The following is a 15,000-nucleotide window of genomic DNA, read 5'->3' as shown; positions in this document are numbered from 1 at the left end:
TGAGAAAAGAGGATAGTCTCAAGTAAGAAACAGAAAAAAACGTACGTAGGTGAACTGGGAGGTCGAGGTGCACACCTTTACTCCCAGCACTCAGGAGACAGAGACAGGTGGCTCTCCATGAGTTGGAGGCCAACCTGGTCTACCAAGTTAGTTCCAGGAAAGGCTCCAAAGCAACAGAGAAATCCTGTCTCAGGAAGAAAAAAAAGTACTTAGGTGGTAATAATTAAGGCTATTGAATAACAAAAGACTCCAGTAGATTATGTTTGCTTGTGTTTGGTAGTGATCGAAGAGATGTGCCAATGATACTATCTAGTTTTCTGTCAGATGTGCCACTCAAAACACATATTAAAATGTATTATTGCAGCCAGACATGGTATCACTTGTCTTTAATCCCAGTACTCAGGTGGAAGAGACAGGTGGGTCTGTGTGAGTTTGAGGCCAGCATGATCTACAGCGCGAGTCCCAGAAAACGTTGTCTTACTACACTATATTTCCAGAGCATCTTGACTTCAATCCATTAGACTGCACTGCTTGAAAATCCACTCATGGCTTCTAACCTCCATTCTTAATGCCCAATGCAACATGCTAAGAGGAGATGAGCTTCTCTGCTGCCTGGACCTATCTCTAACCGTTCTCTTCTGCTGCTTCGCAAAACTATACATTCCATGTAGACATGTAAGGGCCAGTGAAACTCTTCATCTAATCTCTGATGTCAGCATAATCCTAAGAGGCAAGAAATAATTACTGTAAGGTATGAGCAGAGACTATAATTATTTCAAATTTTATTATAAATCCAAATGTGTGTAGTTGAACTGGAATGCAAAGAAATCTTTCTTTTCACAAGGGCATTCTCTAGTTATTTGTTTAACTCAGAATTTAAACTGCCTATCGGAGGCCAAGACCCTCTTTTATGTGATGCAGGCACTTGCAGTCATGTGTGCATAATCCCTTACACAGACTCACATGTATACAACATTTAGATTTATTTTATTTTTAATTATGTTTGTATATTTGGGGAATATGCATGCAAGTTCAGGTGCCCATGGAGGTCGGAAGAGACTATTGGATTCCCTGGAATTGGATTTACAGGCAATTGTGAGCCAGTTGGTGTGGTTGCTGGGAAGCAACCTAGGATGCTTTCCAAGACCAGTACATATTCTTATCTTCTGAGCAGTCTCTCCAACCTAAAACAAATAGTTAAAAGATTGGTCAGACCTGTAATCATGCTGAAAGTAAAATACTGCTTGATCATAGTAGGAAATTTAAAGTTCACTTGTCATTTATAAGCTGATATACATTGCAGTCTTCTAGGAAATCCACTGAGGGGCTGGCTCAGCAGTTAAGAGTACTTACTCGGTATTGTGGAGGATCCAAGTGGCTTAACAAACTCCTTTAGCAGTAGTGTCCGTGGATTCTGACTCTCTTCTGGTCTCTGTGAGGTGCTGCATACATGTGTACATATGGTCAAGCAGCATTTCCATGCACTTAAGACATAGGGCCAGAGGCCTCTGAGGTGGAACTTAACTGAATGCTTCTTGCCTGTGCAGCAGAGGATGCCAGGCAAGCGGCCAAGGGGGTAAAACAGCCTGCAATACTACTCAGCTATGATGCCTGTGAACCACAACAACCACACTCGAAATATTTGTCCTTATACCCACAGATAACTGTTGTTTTCACTCCTAAACTGCTTTTTACAACTGGCAGACACCATTGTAAAAAACCACAGCCAATCAACACAAAGAGTTGTAGAGCCCAGTCTCAATAGATGCTTCTACAAAACTATGTGTACACCTAAAGCCTAGGGAGCATTGCAGAAGAAACCGTGGGAATATTGTAGGAGTCAGAGGATCAAGGAGTTTGCTGTGAGACTGTGTCTTGTAGTAATGTCAGAGCTATGCCTATAAAGCCTTACCAACATGAATATCTAAACATGGGCTACACAAAGACAATGACAGGCATGCCAAAATGGGAGGGGGGAGACCGTGAGGCTTTAGCCCTACACAAGAACTATAGGCAAATAAGGACTGCTGAAAGTAGGGGAAATAGTCTTCCCCAGGGAAGAGCACAACTAATTGGTTATTCAATACCAAATGGTCAGCCCTGAAAACACACATACAAGCAACATAATGACCAGTCAGGTTATATTTAGTTATATAAGTGAAGGCATTGATATACGTATAAGAATGTAAAACAATTAATGAAAAAAGAGGTAATAAATTTGAAAAAGAGCCTTGTATGGATGGTTATACAGAGGAAAAGAAAGGAAAGGAGGAAATAATATAATTATATAAAAATTGAAAAATAAAAGAAATAATATTTTTTTAAAAAGTAAACCTTTAGGGGCTGGAGAGATGGCTCAGAGGGTAAGAGCTGCTCTTCCAGAGGTCCTGAGTTCAATTCCCAGATGGTGGCTCACAACCATCTGTAATGAGACCTGGTGCCTTCCTTGCTTAATAAATTATTGTATGTTTAATAAATAAAGAAAATTTTTTTAAAAAGTAAACCTTTAAAAAAATCCACATATTTGCCATACTTCAACTGATGTCTAAATTATCTTTGCAACTTGTATAAATATTTAATTTTAGTTCTACTAGGAGTTTCTTTTATAGTCAAAAACAAGATATTATGTACATTCTGTCTGATTTTTATTGATATTTTCTCAATATAATAATTATAGATCTTGATTTATAATGAAACTAAGTAGCCTTCAAAAATTATTTATGAATGTTTTTGTTATTTAACCAAGTTCTCAGAAGTGTACAGTTATAGAATATATATGGTAGATAGACTTTGTGGTTGAACATTTTCATAAGTTTAAAAAGCTAATGTAAATAAACATTGTATGAATAGTAAAGAATGTTCTTGACATTTTTTGTTGTTCTCCTTTGACAGAAAAATATGAAACATTTTTTTCTGTTACTCAAATAAACCTTTTAAAGGGAATACTAATTTAAAAAAAATTGTTTTCTGTTGGTAGATATTTTCTTCTTTAAAAATAATGTCATTATGAACTTTAGTAAAGATAAATGAAAAATTCCAAGGTTTTATAAAGCATTTTCAGGTAAACATAAATTAGAGCAGACAAGGGTTTAGTAGCTATTTAGAACTTTTCTTCTTCTTTTTTCTTTTAGGGAATCTGGAAACATCAAAGCTGGATTAGAACATCTGGTAAGCCCTAAATTCCTCTTGAACATTTGCATCGTCTTTGATATCTGCATCCTAAATGAACACTTTTGCATGAGTTTTGAATGCCTTGTAGTGAAAGTCAACCAGTTCCCAAAGGCTCAGCCTACTGGTACTATGTGAAGGCACTTACCTTTTCATTTATCTTACCATTTCGAGGGAATTAAATTTTTTTAAATTAGTTTTTTTTTGATGTAAAGATGAAATAAAATGAATGACAGTCCTTGGATTGATGATTGCTTTAATTAGAAGCAAAAATAGGTGTAGAATTTTTGGCATATCTTGATCTGACACAAACAAGCACATGTTTTAAGAAAAACACAATCAAACATTGCTTGTATAAATGTGTATGTTCCAACAATTTAACAGCTTTGAAAGAAATGCGCAGCTTTGTTTTTCCTAATGTCTTTCTTTATGAATAATGCATTGGCTTAAACTATATTTGGTCTTAGTATATAAAATAATTGCGATGCACAATTTTGTTTTGAGCAAGCATTTTTAAAGAACAAATGAAATTTAAACTGATTTAGCATTAAAATCTGTCCACTGAATTAAAAAGTTGGAAGGGTCCTTTATAGCAGTTCACTGGGTTGACTGGATAAAGTGTTCACTATAGCATTAAGTAGTTCATTTAAACAGAGCCTTATAGACTCATGCTCTGGTTTCTGGTCAAATCCAAATGTTGAATAATTAATGGTAGTGATCTTTTGTAAATACAGTCTAAGTACTTTTAAACTTGAGAAGCTTCATTCATATATCATACTCTAGCTTTGTTAACTATTAATGTACTTTTGTTCTGCTTCCACAAAAGGAAAACAGTGGCAAGAGGCAGCTTCATGTTTACACTCACTTTTGCTCAGTGGCAATTTTGTGGGTGTGTATAATGTATTTTGGTTACTCCTCCCTCACCTGGCAGCTTCATTTTTACTCACAGAAATTTCAGAGTTAGAAAATTTTCTTTAACAACTGAAGGAACTAAAAAAAACCTAGATCTTTCAAAATATTCCTAAAAAAAAAAACCTAATTTTTGAAAAGCTATGTACATAATTAGAAAAGTTTAGCAGTGTTGGAAATAAGTAAATAACATTATGATTGTCATCTTTGAAAAGTATTCCCAAGCTTCTCTTTATCACTTAATAATTACATAAGTAATTTAGGATATAACATCAGAATAAAATGTTAATTGAAACATCCTCCTCCTATATCAACTGGTAGTTTATATCAAAGGATATTTGATACTATACTATCAAATGAACTTTGGTAATTCCCTTTTAATTTGTTATTTAGTTGAATGTTTTAGGCCTGTGGATCACTCAGTAGATAAATGCAATGCCACAGGTCCTGTCACCCAAGCTAGACCCCACAGACCCATTTTATGGAAGGAGAGAGCAGACTCCCAAATTTTTTTTATTTATTCTTTTTTAATTAAAATTTCCGCCTCCTCCCCGTTTCCCATTTCCTTCCCCCTCCTCCCACATATTGCCCCCTCCCCCCACTCCCTTCCCCCTATCCCCACTCCTCTTCTCCTCCCCCCACTCCATTCCCCCTCCCTCTTGATACTGAAGAGCAGTCCAAATTCCCTGCCCTGCAGGAAGACCAAGGTCCTCTCACTTCTATCTAGGTCCAGGAAGGTGAGCATCCAAACAGGCTAAGCTCCCACAAAGCCAGTTCATGTAGTTTCTGTCCCACCTGGTTCCACAGCCGTTCATTCACAAAGAAATACACAGAGCTCTACATTAGTTATATACTGGTTGGCCTAGTACCACAGACTTTTTTTATTAACTCTTACATCTTATATTAACCCATAATTCTTGTCTGTGTTAACCACATGGATTGGTACCTTTTATCAATGAGGTGTTCTCATCTTGCTTTCTCTGTGACTGGGTGACAACTGCAGACTGATTCTTTCCCTCTTCCCAGAATTCTCCTGTTCTGGTTGCCCCACCTCTACTTCCTGTGTGGCTACTGACTAGTCAGCATTTTATTAAACCAATACAAGTGACAAATCTTTAAAGGTACAAGACCATTGTCCCACAGCACCCAAATATTTGCTCTTCAGTATCGAGAGGGAGGGGGAGTGGACTAGGGGGAGGAGAAGTGGAGTGGGGATAGGGGGAGGGGAGCGGGGGAAGGGGGCAATATGTGGGAGGAGGGGGAGGGAAATGGGAAACGGGGAGCAGTTGGAAATTTTAATTAAAAAAGAATAAAAATAAAATAAAATAAAAAAATAAAAAAAATAAATCAATATAATAAATAAATAAACCTCTGTATTTAAGCTTTCATGTCTCTCAGAAAATAATAAATTCAATTTTTGAAGTTTAAACCATGTTTCCTATTCTTACTGGCAGGGTCTGTGTTTTAGTGTATGCTGAGGCAAACATGTGGAGGTCAGAGGACAGCTTGTCTAGAGTCGTGTCTCCTTTCCACTTGCATGTGCTTTGGGGCGTTCCCTCAGGTGGTCAGACTGTGCAGCAAGCTCTTTTACTCACTGGCCTATGTTTATGACTTCTTTATCCTTAGGAATTTTCAATTCATATTCCAAAAGTAGATAGATTGGAGTTTGATAGATATAAAATTCATATTTGATATATAAATATTTGTCAAGGTATTTTTTGAGAGGGATCATTATGTAGCTTTCAACTCAGGGTCTTTCTGTATCTTTTTCCTGAATGACAAGAACTGCCAACAAGAATGGGAAGATGTGAAGATGTGCATGTGCACACGCACACATGAACACATGCACAAATACACATGCACACATGAACACACGCACACATGAACACATACACAAATACACATGCACACCCACACAGTTGTTTTTTTTTTTAAGAAAAGCATAGTCATACAATACCGTCAATTCAAATCCAAGCCCCAGAGTTCTTCATTATCATGTCCCATATTGAACCTGTTTTTCTGTGTCAAAATGAGAACCCTGATTTTTTTTAATTGATTTTATTGAGCTCTACATTTTTCTCTGCTCCCCTTCCTTCCTCTCTTCTCCCCTTCAGCCAGCTCTGATGGTTCCCATGCTCCCCATTTACTCAGGAGATCTTGTCTTTTTCTACTTCCCATGTAGATTATGTCTATATATGTCTCTCTTAGGGTCCTCATTGTTGTCTGGGTTTTCTGGGATTGTGACTTATAGGCTGAATTTCTTTGTTTATGTTTAAGAAACACTTATGAGTGAGTACATATGATAATTGTCTTTCTGGGTCTGGGTTACCTTATTTAGTATGATGTTTTCTAGCTCCATCCATTTGCCTGCAAATTTCAAGGTGTCATTTTTTTCCACTGTGTATACTCCATTGTGTGAATGTACTACATTTTCCTTATCCATTCTTTGGTCGAGGGGCATTTAGGTTGTTTCCAGGTTCTGGCTATGACAAACAAAGCTTCTATGAACATAGTTGAGCACATGTCCTTGTGGCACAATTGAGCATCCTTTGGATATATACCCAAAAGTGGTATTACTGGGTCTTGACGAAGGTTGTTTCCTAATTTTCTGAGAAAGCTCCATACTGATATTCAAAAGGGCTGAATGTTCAACATCCTTAGCCTTCAGAGAAATGCAAATCAAAACCACTCTGAGATTCCATCTTATACCTGTAAGAATGTACAAGATCAAAAACACTGATGACAACTTATGCTAAAGAGGTTGCGGGGTAAAGAGAACCCTGATTCTTATCACTGTGTCTACTCATGTTCTGAATTATATGCATATACAGTAGTTTCAGAATTATTGAAAAACAAAACTGCTAAATATAATTTGGTATTTGTGTTCAATTTTCCGTCATTGAGTATAGTTATTCATTTGGACTATAGTTGGACTCATTTGTGTTTTTTGCATCTGGCTTAAATGCTTTTGTCTGTTCTTGTTGGTCTTATCATAAATTTGAATATGTGTGATATGGCCTTACTTGCAGAGGTCAGAATCATATAGTGGTATTCCCAGAGTTGTGTCATTCCCTTCCTCTCTAGTCCCTTCTCTACCCATTCTTAGTCAGTTTTATCGACTTCTAGTTTATCCTTCCAGTATATATTAAAACAAAGCATGTTTGCGTATAAATGGATACCTGTTCTGTTTCTTTCTTTTTCCCTCCCTCCATCCCTCTTTCCAGATGCTCTCCCCCCCCCCCAATCTCAGGACAATTTGCTGAATAGTAGAGCCCTTCAAACATTTAGGAAGACTGGGAGGTGAGGTTCAGAAAAGCACCAACAGCCTTCCCTAACATCATTCACAGAAATGAGCAAACCCAAACTATAGAAGACTCAAATTCTTATGTAATTGCTACAAATAAATGTACATCAAGCAATCATTTCATCGTAACCTCCTCTTAATCATAAGAAAAGAGAATTTATATAGCATAGTAAAGACATGCAAAACTTAATGAAACACAATTCTTTTAAATCTCTCAAACTTACTTTTAAAGAATTCAAAAGCATTTGAAATGATTAAATGACCTAAACGGACTTTTTTATTGCAAATTGTTTCTCATATCAACATAATCCCCATTTTTAATACATAAAAATAGCATCTTTTTGAACAAGAATTTTTGTTTGTTAAAACTAGACATTCTAAAAGGCTGGGTTTATTTTAAAGAAATCTTCAAGTACCAATATTTAGTTACAATGAATACTAATTTGGGTTACATTTTCAAAACTCTTAGCTGCTAAATATTGAAATTATAATACATTCAGAAATAAAATACCTGTAAGGTAACTTTCAAAAGAAGCTTTCTTGTTTTTTTTTTTTTTTTATTTATTTTTCGAGACAGGGTTTCTCCGTAGCTTTTGGTTCCTGTCCTGGAACTAGCTCTTGTAGACCAGGCTGATAAGAAGCTTTCTTAAATCAAAAATTGGAAAAGCATTAAGCAAGAAATAGTAGTATGTCATCTTACTCAAACCTTTGATTGGATATCGTCTCAGAGATCCCATATTCTCCCCCTGCTGTTCCCCTTTGTTAAGATACATCGGGGTGGAGATGTAGCTTACTGGAAGATCCCTTGCCTAGCATGTTCATGTCTGTCAGCTCCTCCCCTATTCTTTTTTGTTGGCTTTATTCCTTTTCTCATATGATGTATTTGATCAAATTTGTTCCACTTTCCAAATTCCTCCCAGATCTTCTCAACCTTCCTATCCACCAAGCTTCGTTCTTTCTTTCTTGCTCTCAAAAAGTAGTCAAAACAACAAAGAAAGATAACAGAAAGTAAAATTGCAAACAAAACTAAAAGTACGCATAAAAAAACAAAGTATGGAGTTGTATTGATCCACTGTTCCTTAGTATGGGGCCTCCCCCACAGTGTGCAGACATACCCAGTGCCACTGAGCTGAAGAAAACTGGTCTCCCTCTCTCAGAAGGTTCTCATTTCAAAGAGTCTCTTGTTACAGCTGGATCCCTCAGTTCACTTGAACAATCTGAAAGAATTTCAGTTAGAGGAAAAGTAATCTTGCAGTAGTCTTTAGTTGGGAAGCAAGAAAATGTAGGTACACTGCTGGAAAGTCATATGAGAAAGGCAAAGGTTAAGCTTGCGAAGACCCCTTCTTCCTCCAGGAATGCTGCACTAGTTCATAGAACATTAGAACTCGTTCCTAGAATACAGATACTGGAATGCACTGCTTCTATGACCAGACTCTGAGCTGCACTGGCACACTCGAGTCTCCTGAAGAAGCTCACTTGCTACATGTTTCCATGATATTATTTCAGGCAGATGCAGAGGTGGCTCTCCCTTTGTAGGCACTTGCCTTGTTCAAGCCTGATGACCTGAGTTCAATCCCAGGAGCCCCTGTAACGGTGGGTGGAGGAGAGAACCAAGTCCACAGAGACCTCCACATGTGCAGTGACATGTCTGCATACACACTAAATAATAATGAATATTATTTAATTTTTACAAATTAAATAAGATTAATTTCATGTGTAATTTAAAAACTTAATAAAAAACTTTTAAGACCTGCCAATGAAGCACCAAGTAAAATGACTTTAAAGGGAGGATTCAGGACCTTGTTACAAGGCCATCCTTCTTAAGTTTTCTCTGACTTCCAAATGATAGTTGTATCTCTGACAGGCTTTGACGTGAACAGTATCTTTACACGTTCAGAGGCTGGGGGCATTGCTGTGGTGAACAGTTAAGAAACATGTTGCAAGATTTTGTGGTTTAGTCTAAAATATAGACTAAATTTTCCTTTTAAAAAGTCTTATAATGTGGCCGGGCAGTGGTGACGCATGCCTTTAATCCCAGCACTTGGGAGGCAGAGGCAGGCAGATCTCTGTGAGTTCGAGACCAGCCTGGTCTACAAGAGCTAGTTCCAGGACAGGCTCCAAAACCACAGAGAAACCCTGTCTCGAAAAACCAAAAAAAGAAAAAAAATGAAAAAAAAAGTCTTATAATGTGTAATATTTTGATAATCTCTCAGTAAATACTGATATAACCGCATGAGAACTAAGGAAGATATGAAATAACTAATTATCTAAAACAATATTTGTACATTTTAAGAGAACGTGGCACAACGTCTTATAAAGACTGTAGAAAACAAAAGCATTTTAAAACACAGTGTAAGTGGTATAATTCAAAGGATCAAGTATTTCAAACCTGCCCTTCCTGATTGTACCTATAGTGTATTCTAGGTGTGAAGAGTGTAGCTGGGCAGTGGTGTTTGTGTAGTAGACAGGAGGCCCTGGCTTGGATCCCTATTACCAAAAACAGAGAAACAAAACCCATCTCACTTGGTGTAGCTTTGACATTTTAGAAAAGTAAGAAAATTGTTTTCATAACCTTATGCTATCAGTTAACATAGCTGCTTGTTAAAAATAAAACCATTTGTTTCAAGGTAGAAAATTAATGTAGTATATAATAATGAAAACTGTTAAGTGGGTAATAATAAAAATCCCCAGATAGGGGTGTGTGTATTCTTATTTAAGTCCACATTAACTTAGATACTGATATAATTCCTGGATCTAAATCATGGTTTCAGAATATTTAAATATGGGAACAAAGAGTTCAGGGATAGAATGTGTTTATTCAAGAACTGTGTGTGTTTAGTGAGCAGACACCAGAGTAAAATCATTTACTATAGGACAAGTGCTCAACACTCACAGATACGAATTACAAAGATCATAGAGAGTCTAACTACATTGTTTCCTCTTATTGAAAAGCAGCATATCCTCCTCCTGCTCTCTTTGTTTTTTCTATTTATCCTGGCAGTCACCCATAGTTACAGTATCAGCTCCCCCCCCCACTTACCTTCTTTATCTTTTATGCCTGCCACACGTTTTCATAAATGGTAGTAGAAGTGAGATCCCCCAGCCAGAGAAAATGCTTTATTACTAACAGCACACAGATACTCTGTGCATAATAGACTCCCTGGAACCTCCAGTTTCAGGGAGTGATGTCCTGTGCTCCCTGAGTTGTGTGACAGCTCAGGAACTCAAGGTATAATAATCTTTAAGGAACTGCGATTTTTGCTCACAAGAATGACAAGCTTGTTACTCTACTTTAGTAACAAAGCTGCCTCTACACCCAGGGGTCCTCTATCAGTATCTTCCAAGACTGTTTAAAAATGTAAAGATAATTCAGAATAAAAGCTGCTGTAAAATACATCGAACTGCTATGGAGAACTGTCTATCTCTGATTTGTCTGACTTTGAATTTGGGACAGTGTTTTAGTGCAGTGGGTATCTTTTCTCTCTCTTTGGCTCACTTCCTCAGCCTGCTGAGATGTGCCCTTACAACCCGTTCACTCCTGTGAGACCAGAAATTCCCCATTTATCCCCCACCCCGTTCTTCCTCTTGTATCCTCACAACTTCTAATGCTGTTCTTTCTGTATTCGCATGTTGTTTTAGAAACGGTTCTAACGTTAAGTATATTTTTTTAGCTTCGGTTTGCTGTTAGCGCCCTGCTTTTCTCTTGTTTAGAAGAAATTCATGTTCTGGTATAGTTCTCACAGAAGGCTCCTGACATCTTGCTTATTCCAAGCTGTTTTTCTAGAGTCTTACCATTCGATTGATAATTTAACTTCCTCTAAATTTTATTTTGCATTACATTAACTCTTAAGAATATGTTTCTATTAATACCTTGTTTTATACTTTTTTCTTGATGTCTCTTCTACCAGCCTTTTTTGTATAATTATTTTATTCATTTGTTTATTTTTGCCTTGAGATATTGTCATTTTTCTTTGTCCTTTAAAGTCCTAGTGTGGATTTAAGTTTTATTATTTTGTGAAATTAATGTTTGGTATTATACTATTAAATATTGGCTCCGTTCCATTGCTTTGCTCTCTCCAGGTACTCATTGTATGTGTCTGTGTCTCTCTGTGTGTGTTCAAACCTTTTACTTTTCTTTGCACAATCATTTCTCATTTTACTCAATCTTTTATTGAATTTTCATTCAAATTTATTATTCTTTGTACATATTGTACTTCACTATTTCTGAAATCTTCCTTTTTGGTTTTTATATTTTAAATATTCATATGAAGATTTCTTTAGGTATTTATCAAAGTATGCTTTGGGATTATTTTCTGGTACAGAACTTTTAAGCTATAAAATACTTTGATTTATGTTATCTGTTTACTTCCTAAAGAAGTTTTATAGGGGAATGATTTTATGTATTCATTTTTAATTTTGACATTTTGTAGACATGCTTTCCAGATCAAGGCTTGCCTTTCTGCAGCACAGTGACGGGCAGGCCCTTTAATAGATGGTAGTGGACAGAGGGAGGGGAGAAGGTGGTCAGCTGTCTCTGAACTGCTGAGCTTCTTACTGCTTTTCACTGCCCTAGATTCAGCTTCTGTAGTTTTTCTTGTTGAAGCCTTGCTCCCTCTGCTGCCTCTTCTGGTCCCACTCACTTCCAAGCCCCATCTTCTAAGAAACATGTTTCCAGTATTTTGACCTATTCTGATTGGACTTTCTCCCACCATCCTCCAGCCCCAGAAATTAATTTGTGATTAGGGCTATGATTTAAATTTACTACTACTTTTAGTGATGAAAAATAGCCTGAGGATATTTTTACTTCAGAAAGAGAAATTAATAATTTATAAATGAAAATTTTACAAACCACTTTTTAGAAAAGTGTGGTGCTGTGTTCGAATACAGGGCCTTGCATGTGCTCGGCACATCCTGACAGGTGCTCTGTCACCGAAGGGCAAGCGCAGCTGTTGGTAGTCCTTGAGTCCTCAGTAATCACCCTGCAGGTGTTCCGCTGGAGTCATCAGCAGAACTGAACATACAGTATCTCAAAGAACCCAGTAACCATACTAAGACACATACAGAAAATGAGTTAAAGTCTACTTTTAGTGTTTAGTTAGATCTTTTAATGACACTAAAGGAATAATGCATTTGTCTGATGAAGCATAACAGAGATACAAGGCTTTCTAGCACTGACTCAGGTTTGTCTTTTAGTGTGTCTCTCTGCAGGCATACAAGAGGGAGTGGACAGTGACAGTGTTGCTTCCGCCTTGTTTGGGAATTAATGACCTTCCAGTGTTGTAGAGGGTTGACTCTAATAAGTTCTTGTCCTATTAAGTTGTTTTTTCTTCTAGTTTATAGTTTAAATTTTTGTAGTATATTATAAGTCGGGCCCCCATTGAACCCCTCAACCGAAGTGTTTACTCTCCACAGAGTTTTTAATGTAGCCCCATAATTGTTGCTGATATGAACATACATTTTTATTATATCTATTATGGAAAGGTCCAGGTGGTAAAACTTGCCATTTGATTACAATACACCCATTACTGTAATCTAGGCAAAATGAATATGGAATGATACCCATTCCTCTTGGTAGAGGGAAATACTAACAAACAGAACCATGTTGAAAAGTTGTCACTGTTTAAAAGGAAAGCGAGTATTTTTAGTTTTTGTTACTTAAAACAAGGCCTGATATACTAGCACACTGTAGTGGCCAATAAAGGTGTCTACAGGGTCTCTTGCTCTCTTTTCTGAGAAAGCACCTAAACAAATGGACATGGGTCCCAGTCACCTGGGAATCATATTTAAGTGCAGATTCTGGTTTTCAGGGTCTAGAAATGGACCTGAGGTGATGCATATCAGGAAATCTGAAGTGAAGCCAGTGTCGTTCTACGAACCACTAGGGAAAAATATAAACCAAAAAGTTCAGTCTAGAATTGCAAGGAAACATTTCTGGATCAGGTGAAGAATCTGAACTCAGGGTCTGCAGCTTATGAGTAGTGGGTAAGCGGGTTCATGAACCTAGGGAGGTGGACATTCCACAGATAGAGAGGGCAGAATATTCTCCTTACTCTGCAGGATCATTTCAGGGGCTGATCTCCTTTGGGTTTGTTTCTCCTTTGCTGTGTATTGAGTTGAATTCTATTTTCAGGGCCATAGCTGCATGCTAGTACTAATAATATAGTATTCAACGTAGGACAATTAAAATAAGTGATAATAAATCTTTTCATGAAAGAATTAGAAGAATTTACAGCTTTAAGTGAGATTTGCTTTCTATTAATAGTTGAATGGCAAAAGAACTCTGGAGCCATGCCTGTGGGTTTCATCTCCCCACAGAGCTCTCATTTGTGTTTCTTACATTGTATAACATTCGAAAGTGATGACCTACTTGTCTTTGTGGTCAAACAACACAGTCTGGCCGTTTTGAGTGTTGAAAAGCAACTATCATTAATAGCTTGTTTAGTCCATCAGTGGTTTGTAAGACTGTGCTGCTGCCTGCCAGCAATGTAGATAAGTCCACTGCTGTTATATACTCATCAATAATGCTGCCAAGTCCTGATGAAAGCCCTTCCCTCTATTTTAGGGTGTTTTACATAGAACTTATAAACCAAACTGCTGTATTTTAGTTCTCAGAATAACAATTGCCTTTAACACAAACATAATCATAGTCTATACATTTGATATATTTTAGTATTAAGTTAACCTATCAAATGAACATGAAAACATAAAACTGATTTTCCACTATTCTGAAAAGTACCTTTCATAATTGAACAAATGAATTAGAAAATATAGCTACTTCAAATGTGCCAGCGCTATGTATACGTTGTTTAATATCATATAATGCTGGCTCAAAGTATTTATTGCCTCATCACTATTTAAGGTTCTCAACCTGTGGGTCACGACCCCTTTGAGGAAGAACAATCCTTTCACAGGGTTAGCCTGAGTCCATCAGAAAACACAGATGTTTACATTATGGTTCATAACAGTAGCAAAATTAGAGTTATGAAGTAGCAATGAATATAATCGTATGGCTGGGGCCGCCACAGCAAGAGGAGCTGTGTTAAAGGGCCGCAGCCTTAGGAAGGCTGAGCACCACTGCTCTCGGGGCTTCACTGATCTACCAGTGCTTCAGTTTTCTTACCTAAGCCAGTATTTATTGGATGCTTAGGAGAAAAATACATATAGAAGTACATACTTTCCTCAAACTGTAATCATAAAATGAAACCACGTGATGTTTTCTTCACGGAAGACCTTCATTTTAACAGAAAAAAGGGTCTTCACGAATGTTTGCAAATTAAAGCAATTCGACATGGATTCAGGGTTAATTTCATATTACTGTCATGATTTCTTAGACTGCTTATAAATCTTAACCATGAGAACCAGCACAAATTCTAGTCAGAAATACTGCCTTGCCTAGTGGCTCATTTTGTGGATCTATTTTGATCAGTTGCAACTTTGTTGCATGTTAAAATAAACGATTAATAACTATTATCCAGTCTTCCAAGTACATAAGAACCTTTCTCTGTGTACCCCAGTCCTTTCTACTTGCCAAAGAGATGACTGCCTGTTTTCTTTTTGAGGGAAAGTGTCTGGTGAAGAAATACTGTCAAACCTGGACTTTGCCAAAACAAGAGGTTAAG

The 15,000-nt window shown here is 37.1% G+C and overlaps 1 protein-coding gene across 1 annotated transcript in view; it reads left to right on the top strand.

The window, feature by feature from the left end:
- The window catches only part of Rsrc1 (arginine and serine rich coiled-coil 1), a 284,228-nt gene that overhangs the window by 131,429 nt on the left and 137,799 nt on the right, over nt 1-15,000 (top strand). Inside the window, exon 5 of the mRNA XM_057756995.1 lies at nt 3,132-3,168. Coding sequence (XP_057612978.1) covers nt 3,132-3,168 — 37 coding nt within the window. The remainder of the gene's footprint in view (nt 1-3,131; nt 3,169-15,000) is intronic.

This window comes from Chionomys nivalis, chromosome 24 (genome assembly GCF_950005125.1).
Source record: "Chionomys nivalis chromosome 24, mChiNiv1.1, whole genome shotgun sequence".
Lineage (NCBI taxonomy): Eukaryota > Metazoa > Chordata > Mammalia > Rodentia > Cricetidae > Chionomys > Chionomys nivalis.
This window is presented reverse-complemented; position numbering and strand designations above follow the sequence as displayed.